The sequence below is a fragment of the Macaca thibetana genome, chromosome 4, assembly GCF_024542745.1.
Source record: "Macaca thibetana thibetana isolate TM-01 chromosome 4, ASM2454274v1, whole genome shotgun sequence".
NCBI lineage: Eukaryota > Metazoa > Chordata > Mammalia > Primates > Cercopithecidae > Macaca > Macaca thibetana.
The window spans coordinates 82,598,328-82,614,297 of record NC_065581.1 but is presented as its reverse complement, the minus strand read 5'-3'; the positions used below and the strand labels follow the sequence as shown (position 1 = coordinate 82,614,297).

At 41.4% G+C, this 15,970-nt stretch overlaps 1 protein-coding gene across 1 annotated transcript in view; it reads right to left on the bottom strand.

The window, feature by feature from the left end:
• NT5E (5'-nucleotidase ecto) overlaps window positions 1–15,970 on the bottom strand; it is a 45,222-nt gene that overhangs the window by 13,882 nt on the left and 15,370 nt on the right. The window contains exons 2-3 of the mRNA XM_050788148.1: window positions 13,364–13,586; window positions 9,226–9,414 (exon numbers count right to left, since the gene is read on the bottom strand). Coding sequence (XP_050644105.1) covers window positions 9,226–9,414; window positions 13,364–13,586 — 412 coding nt within the window. The remainder of the gene's footprint in view (window positions 1–9,225; window positions 9,415–13,363; window positions 13,587–15,970) is intronic.

Here is a 15,970-nt window from a genome sequence, read left to right as displayed (position 1 = left end):
CCAGGACTAGGTTCCTGCCACCAGAGCCCCTCAGAGCACAACACAGAGACTGCTGGCCTAGAAGTCCCCTGCACCCAGTCCCTCCAGCTCTCCAGTCAGGCCCAGCTGCTGCCTCTGCTTCTGCTAGTCTAGGAGCACCTTCAGGTGAACAGGACAGAGCGTGCTCTCTAGTCATCACAGCCCATTCAAGAGGTGTCCAGCAACCAGAGGAGCAACCACTGTCTCTTCAGTCATCTCTGTACCAAACCATGATGCACAAGCTGTCATGTCAACTTTAGGGAATTTGAGGGGTCAGGTACTGTTATCTATGCCCAGACTATGTCACTCTGCACATGCTTCGATTTACTGCTCAAATTCTTTCCTCTGGCCTTTCAGTGATGACCCAGGAAGTCTAAAAGAGATTATGCATCTTCCGGTAGTATCCAGAGTGGGCACAAAGCCCTCATGAAATCCAATCCAGGCTATCTGCTCATACCCAAGCCTGACAGGCTAGGCAAAGCAGGGAACCCTGTAAGTAGGGAACAGTTCACCACACATTTCGTCACTCATTCAACAGATCTTCACAGAGCTCCAGTGAGTGCCCATTGTTTTGGATCTCCACTGCCTAGCAGGGCCAGGCCCATGGTCTGGTGCGTCATCTTTTGGAATGGGTGCTCCATGAATACAAAGTAGGGAAAGTGAGCAAATCCTTAGCTTTCTGCTAGTCTCTTCTCTTCACATGGAATCTGGCCATCTCCATGGCTCAGCATCATTCCAGATACTAGGATTCCCATTCACTTCTTACATTATAAAACAGGCTTCTATACAACAATGTTTAAAAATAAGAAAACAAAAATTATTGAAACACAGCTACCTTCTGGTTCTGTCACTATGGCCTGTAAAAATGCGGTGGCCAAAAGAATGGGGTGGAGAGAGAGATTAATTTTCATTTTGGCATGCCCATGTAGTTCCATTTACTAACGGTGTTCTTTTCAGAAGTAACAACTTTGTGTCTTGAGGTTAAAAAGGAGGTAACTGTGACCATACATTGATATAGTCCTGATAATATAAGCATTTGGCCAGAGGTCTTCCTACAGTGGTTGTCAGCTGCTGTGTGAAAGGCTGTGTGTCGTTGGTGAGTGGTCTGAATGAACAGTTCCCTTGAGTCATTCCTTCCCATCATGCTGGTGTGCAATGCAGTGTGGAGTACTTCAGATAAAGCTTAGAACCTGGAGGTCATCTGGAATGGATGGCCAAAGCTCTGGTTCCAAATCATGACAGAGTACTTGGAGAGTGTCTTACAGATGAGCAGTCATAATTCCTAGACATAAATGTTTCTTGGCCTGGGGGAAACATATACTGAGGACAAGAGAAATGAGTGAAGAATACCTACACTGCTTGGGTTAAACCATTGAATTCCTGGTTTCTTATCTTCTAAAAGTAAGAAGATACATTTAGTCATTTGTGAATTTAGCTTAGATTCTCAAATTTAGGATATTTTTTTTTTATTTAACAAAAATATGTATTACAGTTCAAGTTTAGGACTAGTGGCTAATTTTATAGGGTTTAGAGGGACTTTAAAAATCTGTTATAAAAGTAAAACTAGCATCACAGAATATTTGGCAAATGCAGAAGAAAAAAATTATTCATAGTCCTACCGCCTTATGACTAATATAATTTCTGTGAATTAATATGTATGAGAAGCAAGGAGGGGAAATTGGAAATTGGTGTCAGAATACATTTTAAGGAGAAACTATTTTGTTCAGTGAAATACCTGTATTAGAATTCTTCAGATAGGATATATCCTACTGGTTTCTATTTCTCTAGCTCTCTCTTTCTCTCTCTCAATACTATATATATAGAGAGATAATACATGAGCAAAACTGGGCCCTAGAACATAGTAGGTCTAAGATAAATATGTCAGTTTTCTAATATTCTCTCTCTCTCTATATATATATATAAAATATATATTTAACAGATCAAATATGTCTATTATAGACATATTTATATATTCTGTTCATATATTATCTCACTTAATCCCCACAACTCTCTAAGGTAGCCATATCACTGTCACCATTTTAAAAAAAGAAAGCTGATGCTCAGAGTGGTTGAGTAACTTGTCCAAAGTCAAACAGCTAGTGGTGTCTGAGCCTGAGAGGAAACCAGTTCTTAGAGTTTAAAGCACTTTCCAAAACCCCATGCCACTTCCAGTGAAAGTTGGAGAAATTATATCCTTTGCAGAAGACCATCAAGCAGCAAAGTTAAGGAAACACAAACTTCAGTCCTGGTAAGAGATTCGTACCTATGAGTAGGCTTAAGACTTCACAGTAGCTGGCCATCACCTTTCCTTATAATTCAACCTTGCCAAATGACCTTGGACTGCCATTTGTTCTGTAGTCATTCTTTTTAGATTTTGGTTTTGGATAGTCTCACTTCATCTTGGAAAACAGTTTCCTGAGATAGCTAAAATGGATCAGTGTTATGTGGCTGCAAAAATTACAAACCAGAAGGTTCTGGCTTTGCTCTGTAAAGGAAGCAGGTGCTCAGGCTGGGCCATGGCCAGAAGTTTACTGAAAGGACCCAAGAGGGTGACCACCAGTACAAGTAAGTCCTTGTGCTTACCACATTCAAAAAGACCAGGAAAGCAAAGTCCTTTTTTTTTTTTTTTTTTTTTTTTTTTGAGACAAGGTCTCTCTCTGTCACCCAGGCTGGAGTGCAGTGGCATAATCACAGCTCACTGCAGCCTCAAAATCCTGGGTTCAAGTGACGCTCCTGCCTCAGCCTCCTAAAGCACTGGAATTGCAAACACTGGGATTGCCAACATGCCCAACCACACTCAGTCACGAAATTATCTCTGAAGCTACCACCCACACCTCTGCCCCTTCGCTGATTCTCCCCCATCACTTAATAAACACAGATGTCAGCAGTTCTTACCAAATGCCCAAAGGACATGGGTCCTTGTCGATGAGTGTTTCCCTGTCTTGTGAATGTTGTAAGTAATAACATTGTTTTCTTGTTCTAAAAGGCAAGATTATCTAAACTGCAAGGATGAAAATTAATGGAGAGATGAATAATGATTGTAAACACCAACAACAGTCTTCCACCCTCTTTACTTATTCTTATTACAACAGGGATGCATCCATCCCATCAGACTATGCACCAGCCTGACGGCAGCATAAAGAAAACGCAGCAGGTGCTTGTCATCTGTCTTAGTTATAATTACACTATAGGCTCCATTTGTTTTAAGAGCAAAATTCTGTGGTCATTAAAATTATTTCTTTAGATACATGAAAAGTTTTGAATTTTATATTCAATATGTGTGCCTAAATCCAGAAGCAATGGAAATTAGATAATTTTAAAAAACCTGATCAATCAAATAAAGAAATCTTACTTTTTAAAGAAGTTGCACTTGTTAACATCCATTTAACAGTACTGGACACCTGCCTTCCAGTGTCAGCCTCGACACAGTCAAGGGTATAATGGACACTTCCAGGCTAGCAAGGAGAGAAGCGAAGCCTGCTGGACTGGGAGGGAAAGACGAATTCAAAAGACTTGAGGTTTCATAAGGCTGAAGGTGAGCTCTAAAAAACTACGGGAGTGAGAAAGCTTTATGGATAGGAGGCCTGTGATAAGAGAGTTGGAGAGTGGAGGCAGGGAAATATTAGGTAGAAAAGGGTGGGGTCCCTGGCAATGGCTCCACCCTCAAGCCTGGACCCGTGGCCCAAAGTGAGAACTTTATATCCCCATTTTTCTGCCCGAATGTTGCCTTTTCCAAATCACCCTGGCCTGCCCTGTCCCCCATCCTGTCCTCATAAAAACCCCAGGCTCCACTGGCAGTGGAACGGCAGAGAAGGAGATAAGAGAAGAAGCAGCTTGACATTGGTGAAAAGCAGCTTGACTTCAAAAGGATGGCTTGACGGTAGGACCTTGGAGAAGAGTACAGCTGGGGATGGCCTAATGCCAGGAGGAGACAACTTCCCACACCATACCCTTTCCAGTTCCCCATCCCACTGAGAGCCATTTTCATCATCAATAAAATTCTCCACATTCACTATCTTCAATTTGTTCTTGCAAGCTGATTCTTCCTGGATGCTGAACAAGAGTTCAGGATACAGAGGGCTGTCACACTTAACTGTTAAACACTTAAACTGTCCACAGACAGCAAAGCTAAAAGGGCACACTGTAACACACGCCCTCTGGGGCTCCAGGGGTCACAGATACTCACTTAGATGCTGCCGCAGGGCTACACAGAGTTCTACTCCTGCCAGCACCCAGAAGCACTTGTCCCAGCCTCTGCACCTGCTCACCTATGTGCTCTCCCTCCCGTGAGGAGTTGAGAGCTGCAGGATGAGTAAACAAGACAACCCTTTCATGAGTCCCATGAAGGGGTCAAGGGAACGATCCCATTTCAGTTTTGGACATGGAGAAATTGCGGAGATAATCAAGTCTCGGCCTGTGGCCCCAGAAGTGAAGTTGCTGAAATGGAGTGGAGCTGTCAGTCACTGGGTTGAGGAGATCAAGGGACTCTGAACTTTGGGTATTGGATCAACTACCCACATGGAGACTCTGCCAGGTGAAGGCAGGAGCTGGAGTGGAGAAGAAGATAGGAAATTGGGTACTAAATTCTCAGTGATGCGGGACATTGCTTGGAGGTGATTAGATGAGAGTGATAAGGGGGATAGATGATCTGAGCCTCAAAGGAGTTAGAGGAATAAAGTTCATATCAGTAGCCTAACAACAGTATAAGGTATTCTACCAAATTTTTTTTATTTCCCCAAATCCTGAAAAGTAAGCTTTCAGGCTGTATGTATGGATGACTTTCTATATAACAGGATGTTAGAATGGGAAGGATGACAGAATTAACAATTCGAATCCCTTTACCTGGAGGCTATGGAAACTGGTGCTTATATTCACCCAAGGCCACAGCTAGCCAGATTGATTTGCAGAATCCAAAACTCAGTTAAAATATTGGGAGGCAAAGAGAGAAACAGCATCTTTGGAGTCCCTTCAAGGACAGCACAGAGAATAGAGTGCCCTGGTGTACCTGCTGCAGGTACTTTTTACTCCTTTTTTCTCTGAAGGAAGTAACATGGACTAGTTCGTGACTCTAGGATTTAACTTCTTTAGAGAAAGCATTTGCATTTTAGCTCTTATCTTTGTAGCTTTATCATTTTGTAAGCCTCCTAGAGGGAAGTTCATTTCTCTTCACTCTGATGTTAGACTGGTCAGCCAGTGCTAGGGTTACCTGTAGATGCATGGTAGTTGGAAAGGAAAGAAACTGGAATAACTTTCAACATTTGGGAGGGATCCATTCATGCACTGTTTTAGTCATGCCTTATTTGAAGCTGAGTTTTAAAAAAATATGAGCAAGCTACAATACAATAAAATTAATGTAATGGGTGGTAACCAGCATTTAAAAAATCAAATAACAGAACAGAAAATATGAGGGTGCAATCCACGAGCTTTGGAAAGGTTTACTTCCATGTGTGTTTCTGTATTGGATACGGTGTGTGCAGAAATGGTTCTCAGTAAGATTTAAAATTCCAAGGGATGTATTATTTTAACTGTATTTTTATTAACTAATCATATTTACCATATTCATTATTTTAATGTCATTCTAATTTCATAAAATTATTCAGCAGAGTTGTTTTCTTAAGGCCAGGAAAGTTTATTTAAACAGGCAAACATGCCTCATCCCTATTGTGTCCTGGAATTACCTTTAATGTTTTTGTTGTTGCTGTTGTTGAAACAGGGTTTCACTCTGTCATTCAGACTGGAGTTCAGTGGAGCAGTCATAGCTCATTGCATCCTCAACCTCCCAGATTCAAGCAATTCTCCCACCTCGACCTCCTGGGTAGGTGGGACTACAGGCATATACTCCCACACTTGGCTAATTTTTTAAAAATTTTTTTGTAGATATGAGGTCTCCCTATCTTGCCCAGGCTGGTCTCGAACTCCTGGGCTCAAGCAATTCTTCTGCTTCAGCCTCCCAAAATTCTGGGATTGTAGGCATGAGCTGCCACCTTTAATTGTTATGTTCACTCATCAAAACGATGAGTATGAAAGTGGAGATTTTCATCAGAACAAGTTTAATCTTGGTAAGCAATCATGAAATGTGAAGTAAATGACTAAGTCTTGGTTATCTCAGTTTTCTCAGAGAGTGTAATTATTTACTTCAAGATTTACAGATAAGCAAACTCTAATTTTTATCCTCAAATCTTTCTTTCATCCAGTCCTTCATCATTAACTAAATTTATCTACTTAGCAAAGGCACATACAGTTGGCTGTCTCTCTGTGGGTTCTGCATCGTTGGATTCAGCCAACCATGAACAAAAAATGTTTTCTAAAAAAGGATGGTTTTATCTGTACTGAACATATACAGATATTTTTTATTGTCATTACTCCCTAAACAATAGAGTATAACAACTATTTTCATATCATTTACATTGTATCAAGTATTATAAGTAACCTAGAGATGACTTAAAGTATATGCGAAGATGTGCACAGGTCATATGCAAATACTACACCATTTATGTAAGGGACTTGAGCATCCATGGATTTGGGTATCCACAGGGAGTCCTAGAATCAATCCCCCACAGATACTAAGTCATGACTGTACTGTTATGGGAACAAAGGATAGGCTACAGAAATGATGGGAATCTGGGCATGGTCACCCAATCTTTTCAGGTCTCTCAGGGCACACTCATTGATGGACACGCACCACAGGCCATGAATGATCAGTTGTTGCTGTAAGACAGCATTGATTAAGATGGAGTAAAGACAAGTCAAGGGGAACACAGGAATGTTCACATCTGAATGAAGGGGTGAAACTCCTTTGAGTGTTCATGCGTTATTTTGGTCATGTCTCATTTAAAGCTGAGGTTTTAGAAACATGGATTAGCTACAGTACAAGAAAATCAATTTAATGAGTGATAACTGGCATTAAATGAATAAAACAGTAAAACGGAAAAGTCGGGGTGCATTCCAGGTGCTTTGTGAAAGTTTTCTTTCACTTGTATGTGTGTGTACTTTTGTGCATTTGTATGTGAATGCACACACACATATACGTTTGTGTGTTTTGGCTCCCTGTCTAAAATGTTCTTCTTACTATGGGTCAGAGTTTAAACATTTTGAAACCATTATTCTAAAGGAAGAAGGGGGAGGAGACATATCTAGCTCCCACTGTGTGTCCAAGGGTGCTGACACTGCCTCAGAGAAAAGCTAAAGGTTTGGGTTTTCACAGGTCTTATCCAGTGAGCCAGCACATAAGTAAAATAAGAACAGCTAACATACTAGGCCCTGTGCTAAGGCCATTTACCTATACATTCATTACACATATTAAATCACAGTGATCCTTTATAATAGGTACTCTTGTTACCACCTTCATTCCACAGATGAGGGTAATCAGGCATTGAAAGGACCCCATCATTAGTGGTAGAGTCAGAAGGACTTCATTGAGTCTTCACCCCTACCCGGTGCTTCCCAATGACCTGCTGCAATTATTTCCTAGTCTTGACTCTCTTAGTTCATTTAACCCTCATGGAGTTGTTGAAGCTGTTTGATTGCAATGTTATTCATGCTAACGATGTCCAGTGCTAGGTGTCATCCTCATCACATTTATGGATTGTCTGCTATGTGCCTGGGACCGTTCTCGACATCTTATGGACATCTTTTCCCATGGAACAATATTTACCATTCTTATGAGTAATGTAAGTGCCTAATCCTTTTTAGTCTTATCTGTCAAAAACAAAAAAGCCCTATTACTGGTCATAACCCATAAATTGATTTCACCACCTCTCAGTTTAACTCAATTTGAAATTATTCCTTAGCCTGTGTTTACCAAGAAGTAAAATATCTGTGAAGGAATTCAGTTAGCACACATTCATACTGGTATTTTCTTAAGTGAAGGCCAACTTTAGTTTGTGAGTTATGATATTGATTGACATATTTTTATGAGCAAGCAACCTCCACGACACTGCATACCAGAATATAGCTGTTTATAGTTTATAAACTGCTGTCATATATTTTTACATCTCATATAATTTTCATAGTAACATGGAACTTTGAGCATGATCATCCCCTATTTTGAAGCTAAGCTAGCAGATTCAGAGAGGCTAAGTGACCTGCTCAAAGTCGTTCAAGTGAATTAGGAATGGGGACTTTTCACCCAATACTGTGTTTCTTTCCTTTTTATAATTTATGTCTTGCTTTCTGATTGCAAAAGTAACATGCATTCATTATTGGAAAATACTCCAAAGTACTAGAAAGAAAATAAAAATTACTTTCTTAGTGATAATTCCTTTTAATGTTTTTGGGTATTTCCTACTTATTGTTTGGGGTACTTTGAGTTTTGCCTTTTATCAAAATAGCATGGCCTTTGACAACCCACATAAGGATGGTAGAAGCAGGAACCTCTTCAAAGGGAGGGCTGTTCCCACACCAAAGCCTTTCTTGCGAATGCTGATAGACAGAAGAGCTGTTTATCAGCCTCTTCTTCCTTCCCTTGGGCATACTTCAAAGATCTATGCAGTGCAAGGTGGGGGAAGTGGGAAAGGTGGAACCAGATTCAAAAGTTTTGGGACATTATAAGTTTAAAGTGGAAAACTCATAAAAGAGTTATTCTAATGAAAAGTACTTAACAACAATCTGAGAGAGAAAAAAAGAGAGTGGTGGGGGTAGTCAGATAGTGGGTAGGAAGAGTGCATGCTCTCCTGAGGACCCAGGGTCATGTGGCTTCCAGGATACTTATATTCCTAGTCTGCAAGCAGAGTTAGGACTCACACTCAGAGTTCCAGCTTCTGCTACCTGTGCAACTTACAAATCAAATCCACCTTGAGTTATAAAGGCCCTTATTTACATTATTTTGTTTATGCTTAAAGTTTTTTATATGACATGTTGCTTTTTGATAAGAATCTATCATAAATGACTTGGTTGGGGCTCAATAGTCTTTTTGTTTTACATATGTATGGTATATATATGTTTTATACATATTTTATGTCATATTTATTATATACATAAATATATGGAATTGACTTATCATGAAATCAATAAATTTCTTAGTAATGTTTGTGAGTAAGATTTACACATTCCCATTTAATGTATATTACATATATAATATATTATAGATCATATAATATACATTACATATTAAATAGCAGTAAAAGGAATAATAACAGTTACAAAGGCAAAAGAGACAAAATACTTATCTGGACATCCTGGCTCGTGCAATCCTTTTGAAACAATTACCTGTGTAAAGAAATGTGTTGGAGTGTCCTCCCACCACGACGTCCACACCCCTCACTTTCTGAGCGATGAGTTTATCCGTTTCAAAACCCGAATGTCCCAGTGCAATAATTTTGTTCACATTTAGAGTTTTTAACTTATCTACTTCAGGTTGTAATGCAGTGATTTCATCTTCAAACACTAAATTTGTTCCTAAGGAACAAAATAAATAAAATGGATATTTATTAACAATTTTTATTATATTACTTATTATACATATTAACATGCAAAGGTTAAACACCTTAATTTACTAAAGTTCAAAAGTTAGTAAAACCAAAACATATTTATTCATTAAATACAAAACCCCTAAGAAGTAAATAAAAATTCAAATCAATATCCTTGTTACATTCACTTGATGTTGTATTAGTTTAAGGTTATGGATATTGTTTTGCTCGAACTTGGTTGCAAACTGTGAGGAGGCTTCAGATATTGTTTTATATGTTTGTACATCTCAACTTCCACAATACCAATGCAGAAAATGCCTGAGCATGTAAGCATGATATACAAAATAGTATTAGCAACTCCAAGATGTTGGTTGGAAACTTGGAATAATCAGTGTTCAAATTTAAAACTGTCAAGAAGGTAGTCCTTGAATGCCTATTTTAATATGGCAGTTGATAAGTTTGTCTTGTTCTCTTTAATGCCAGCAGGCCAGGCACAGCGGCTCACACTTGTAATCTCAGTACTTTGGGAGGCTGAAGCAGGCAGATCACTTGATGCCAGGAGTTTGAGACCAGCCCAGGCAAAATGGCAAAACCCTGTCTCTACTAAAAATACAAAAATTAGTCAGGTGTGGAGGCACATGCCAGCTACTTGGGAGGCTGAGACAGGAGAATGTCTTGAACCTACCGGGCGGAGGCTGCAATGAGCAGAGACCATATCACTTCACTCCAGCCTGGGCAACAAGAGTGAGACTCTGTCTCAAAAAATAAATAAATAAATAAATAAATAATGCCAGCATTGGAGCATTATTGAGCTCTGCGTTAATAATGGGGGCCTCATCTAAATGTTGCTGGCACTGGGATTGTGTACATTCTTCTCTGGGTGCTTATTACTGTGCATAGTGGTAACAAACGATAGCCTTTTGGTACCCACTGTCAAGCATGGCTCTCATTGCGCAACCCGGGTGCTCTGTGTGCAGCAAGACAACTGGTTCCTCCCACTGGCTCTGCAGCCACACTTGAGCAAGCTTTGAGGTTTTATGGCTATGACTGGCATGAAGGTGACTGCAAATACAGGCATACTGCCCTGAAGTCGTGTCTGGTACTCTGTGACAAGGGAGTCCTCCAGTAGATCCAGACTCTCTTATGCTGATTTCTAAGAACCAGCACTAAACAAGGAGGGGAGGGTGGGAGAATGACATCTCATTAAAAACTTTCAAAATGCAGGAGTCTGCAATCTCCAGTTTGAAAAGTACTAATCCAAAGAGTAACAAGATTATTAGAAATGCATCCCTTGTTCCACTGTGATGTTTAGGAATGTCTGTGTGCTTCAGCAGGGGAACTCCTGAGTCCTTAAGATTAGCCAACTCCGCAAGTGCAAGTTATCATGGAAGATAATTCGTGGCTGACATCATAGCCAGGGAGGCCCCAGAATTACAGCCTAATAATTAGCAGCTCACAGATGTGTTGGACTGGCCAGGCTGCCAGTAACTCATAGGCAATCTTGACAAATCAAGAGTTGTAGTTTTGCCACCATTGTCTATCATGAGAACATCAAGGACAATCAGCCTCCTGTTGGTCGCCCCGAGAAACCCAGGGCTCCCCGTTGCCCCTCAGTGCTATGTTGCCTTCTATGTGAGCCTTTCCTTGAGCATCTCTTTGAAACAACAAGGTGCACCTTCCCCCATGCTGCACTTGTCATTCCCCTCCTGCTTAATTCTTCTCCACAGCCTTACCACCTTCTGACACACCAAACCATTTACTCATTTATTGATTCCCCTGCTAAACATGTAAGCTCCAGTGGGCAACTTTTTTTTTTTTTTGGTCAGTGTCCCTGGTGCCTAAAACAGTGCCTGGCACATAGACAGGTGCCCAGGGGAATGACTGAATGTCAACAGTATGCTACCATCTTTTGCTTAAGGTTTGGCTGCCAAGAAGGAAAAAAAAAATTCAGAGAAATGCCTCTGAAGACAAAGGAATGTATTCTTCTATTGTATCAGAAATCTCACAGGACCAGGCATCCCCTATATACAAAGCATGGGTTATATTTCAAGACGTCACGAGAAGAGTTGTATTACAGGTATTTCATGATCTAGCTAAAATAAATTAGATTAAATGTGCTAGAAATACAAGTTATACCCCTGTGGGTGCCCAGTCCACTAGGACTGGGAGAACTGGGCTTGATTAGGGCCAAAGAACTATAGGAAGAATCCACACCAGGCTGCTGGGCCTGTGGACTTGGAAGAAGCAGTGCTCCTGTAAACATTCTATTCCACGCCATCCTTTTCTTGCACATTGGGCCCTATAAAATGCAGCCCTCTCTTCCAGAAGCTGCTGGAAACAGCATTGTCGCTTTGGATCCCCTCTCTGTTACAGCCTGGTAAAGGGCTGGCCAGAGTCCCAGCTGGGGCAGTTTGATTTCTGGAGGCGCTGTGCCTTTCCACCAAGAGCCCCACCTCCTACCTCCTTATGGGTGCCTTTTAAAGAAGAGACAATGCTTTCCTCTGAATCACACCTGAACTCCTTAGCCCTACAATCAAGCCCTGACCCAAATTTCTAGCTTTTCCTAGTCAGAACCCATGCTCCAAGAAATGGAACTACCTGCTATTCTGTGACTGTGGCCCCTATACCTTCCTGCTGTCATGTATTCACCCCAGCAATGCTTCCTGAGGACTTACCATATGCCAGGCATTGTGCACAGTCCACTGGGCAATAGTGAGACAGCAGAGGTTGCTACCCTCATGGAGCCTGCATCCTAGCATACGACCCTGACCTCACTTCTGGAATGTCCTGTGCCCCAGGGATGTTTTACACAGCTCTCAAGGGGACCAAGGAGGTCAAGTGAACCTGACCCCAGGGTGGGGTTGGGGGGTTCTTTAGCAAGTCCTCTCACTCTTCTCACTGACCACTCCAGCCCCAGGCGCTCCATTCTGCCTCCATCTCTGCCTCTCTGCCAGCTGCAGGACCCGCTCGCTGCTCTCAGCAAACACAGCTAACTTTTCTATTGCTGTTTCCAATGGCCTGGACTTATTTTATAATAACAACAATAAATATATATTTTTGAATTGTCAATTATATGATCTTTATCAGTTATTTCTTAATGAAAACTCATGTTTCTAGATAACCCTAGCTCCTAGTTTCCGTTTTCTTCTTCAAATATGGAAAGACATTTAATTTGGATAATTTAAAGAAAATGTCATTTTTGTGCTCATTGCCAAAGTGTTTCAAAAAGTGTTCTTATAAAAGTGCCTCAAAATAGTTTCTTGAAGGGTCTTAAGATTATATATGTGTGTGTGTGTGTGTCTTATGTGTATGTATCATATATGTATGTGTGCGTATGTCTTAAGATTATATATATTATATGTACATGTGTGTATATATGTCTATAAATGTATATACATACACTTATATATGTACATGTATATCATAAGATCACTATATATATTTCTGGGAAAGTCAGATACAAGCATGTCATTAAAACGAGATAAATAATGAAAAGCAAGAAAGGTGAGTTAGCTAGACATGTAATAATCATCCTAGAAAAGGAGCGATAAGGTAAATTGAGGTAAAACCCCAGCTCTGGGCTCATGGCTCCACAGGAGAAGGGCAGTGAGTTTTGAGGCTCTCATTCTCTAGTAAATGAATCTGTACTGTTTAGCACTGGCTATAAATTGTCTCCTCTTTCCATTTTGAAAGCACTGAATTAGACAAAGATACTGTTTTTGTCAACAAAGAAGTTCACTGAGCAGAAGAGGACATCTCTTTAAGAAGTGCCTTGGAACAACAGCATAGAATTTACCAGATTGCTTTTATCAGTATTATTCTAAGCACACTATTTACCCAGTTGTTCCTACTTTTATCTACAGTCCATAAATATAATGCCAAGCTGTGATTTAGGGCATCTGTTTTCAAGCAATGAGTGCTATAAAAGTAGAAAATACCTGGATTTGAGAGAAAAGGGGTTTCTTTGGAAGTGTATCCAACGATTCCCACAACTTCATCACCAACAGGAAGAACTTTATATGGCAAATAAAGTCCTGATATTTGAGATGCTAGTGGCCCCTTTGCTTTAATGTTTGCACTCAGAATTGGAAATTTGGCCTCTTTGAGGAGTGGCTCAATCAGTCCTTCTACACCATTATCAAATTCATGATTTCCCAGTGCCTAGGTAAAACAGAAAAGAGAAAAAGAGTTAGGTATTTTGGAATTTTCAATGAGAGAATACTTTAAAAACATTACATTAGCCCAGTATCTCCCAAAACTGACTAAGCTCTACGAGACATATTCCATGATTTTGTGTCCTCCTCACTTGGGTCAGGCCCAGGGACATTCAGATCATCATATTGGTTGAGAACTGCTACCCAGGTGTCACACCACCTAGGAAAGGTGGTTTGCCAGTGTGCATACACAACACCTGGAGAGCTGGCCAGGGGTCCACTGTCCCACCATCTCAGATCGGGGGCAGGTTCCAATGTTCACATTTACCAGCCTCGGCCCAATTTTTCCATGTCGTTTTTCTTTTATAAACCCACATTTCGGACCCCATCATTTAAGCTGCTATCTGCTGGAGAGAATGATTAACATCAGCAGGACGTTAGCAAAAGGCAACCTGAAAGGTACGCTTGGCAGAGACCAAAGGCCTCCTTCCTCATTTCATCTCCTTGGTCATCATTCACCTAGGTTCCCACAATTGCTTCTTCCCAAGCACTCTTGTGGGAAGATGAAGATCCTCAATAGCTGGCAGGAGCTAGCATCTCCATATATTCCAGTGTGGCTCTGGCTTCCTCCTCCAGTCAGCTCTGGGCACCATTTGCTCCAGTCCTAGCAGTTTCATATTTGGGGAAGAACTCCATGGTGAAATGATTATGCAACCTTCAGCGGGTTCTGAACCTGTTTCCAGCGGAGGACTTCAGGAGGAGCAGGGATGGTGACAAGCAATCCTTCTTAGCTCTCTCCCATTCCTCACTGGTTGAAGAGTGGCTGCTGGGTGCAAAACCACCCATTGTCTGTCACTGTGCAGCTCCCCATAGTGAGTCGGGGGCTGGGGTGGGGGGACTCAGGGAATCCATGCAGTGGCCCCAATGACAAAGCATGACATGTCAGCTGGCTTCCCAGAAAACCTTCCTGTCCTTCCTCCATTGGCCTCCTGGATACACCCATCTCCTCTGGTCCCCTACCTACCTGCTTGGGCTGCCAAGGCTGGTTTGCTGACTTAGTACTTAAACCAGCAGATCTCAAACTTTCTAAATACCACATCCAGTTTCATTTCACTTTGTGGGTCGTCTAGGAACAGGCATGAAGTGCTGGTTGGTGACCCATCCATTTAAATGAGGGCCCCGTGTGCTCTCTTACAGCCTCACCCTCTTCCTTCCTTGCTCATTCCACACTCCGTAATGGCATATTAGCAGGGTCTTTCTTTTGTATCAGTCTCCTGACTATATGAGTGCTCCTGGGCCACTGGGCCCTGCCACCTCTCCTGCTCAGTGCTGTCCCCCTCTTTGGCACACAGGCATTCACTGAGTACCTGTGCCTCCAAGGGTTATGTATATATCCTCATGTGAATGTGCTTATGCAGAGAAAGCAGCACAATGTCTTTACATTCCTACATTCTTGTCTCCCCTATTAAATTCAGAAGTTTGAAATTTGCCTTTTCCCCCATCTCTGATGATCTACCCATTTTTACCTCTTCCTGTTATGTAATTAATTTTCCTCTTAAAAGCTGATCTGGTCTTACACCTTCTTGCAGGCTTGGGTAATTGTTATTTTTTCCTTCTATTCTCAGAATGTTATGATTTTTTCCTATGGTGAAATAAGTCTCCCTTGTTACAGTACAATAACTCTCTGGCTTAACTATAAAATTATTTTGTTTTTAATGAATGTTTCTACAGTTCTTCAAGAAAGACTATCCAACTTGTTAGCCACCTTGCAGTTTAACCGCAACATTATATTCCCAGCACTCGGCAATAGCTGAAGTTATAGTTTTCCTTTATTTGTTTGATGCCTTCTCCACCTCTCCATCCTAACTTGAGCCTAATCCCCCTGAAAGTAGTGACTTTGACTGTCTTTTCATCTCTCTTGCCCCATGGGGAGAGGAGTCCCTGATTCATGGTGCTCAATGTGGTGGGATGGACTGAGTAAATGATCTCATTCCTACTCATACCTTCAACTGTAAACTGAAAATCTCCAGCCCTGACTTTTCTCCTGATGTCTAGATCTGTATGTCAACTGCCATGTGTCATTTCCTCCCAATGTCTCAAATGTGCCCCAAGCTTACCAGGCTCAAAGCCCCTTCCCTGTGACTCACTGTCTTGGCCCAAGATGCTACCATATACCTAGTCAATAAAGCCAGAAACCCTGGGGCGGTGGAGTCCTGCCCTCTCCCCTCTCCTTCACCGTCACTTCCTCTGGCATCCCTCTCCCTTACCTAAATGCTCCAGTTTCCATTCACCTATTGTTGCTGCCTTAGTGTGCTCCTGGACTACCACAGCCTCCTAGTTGGGTTTCCAGCTATTCTTGTTTCTTTCGCTAAACTGTTCTTTATATTGCTG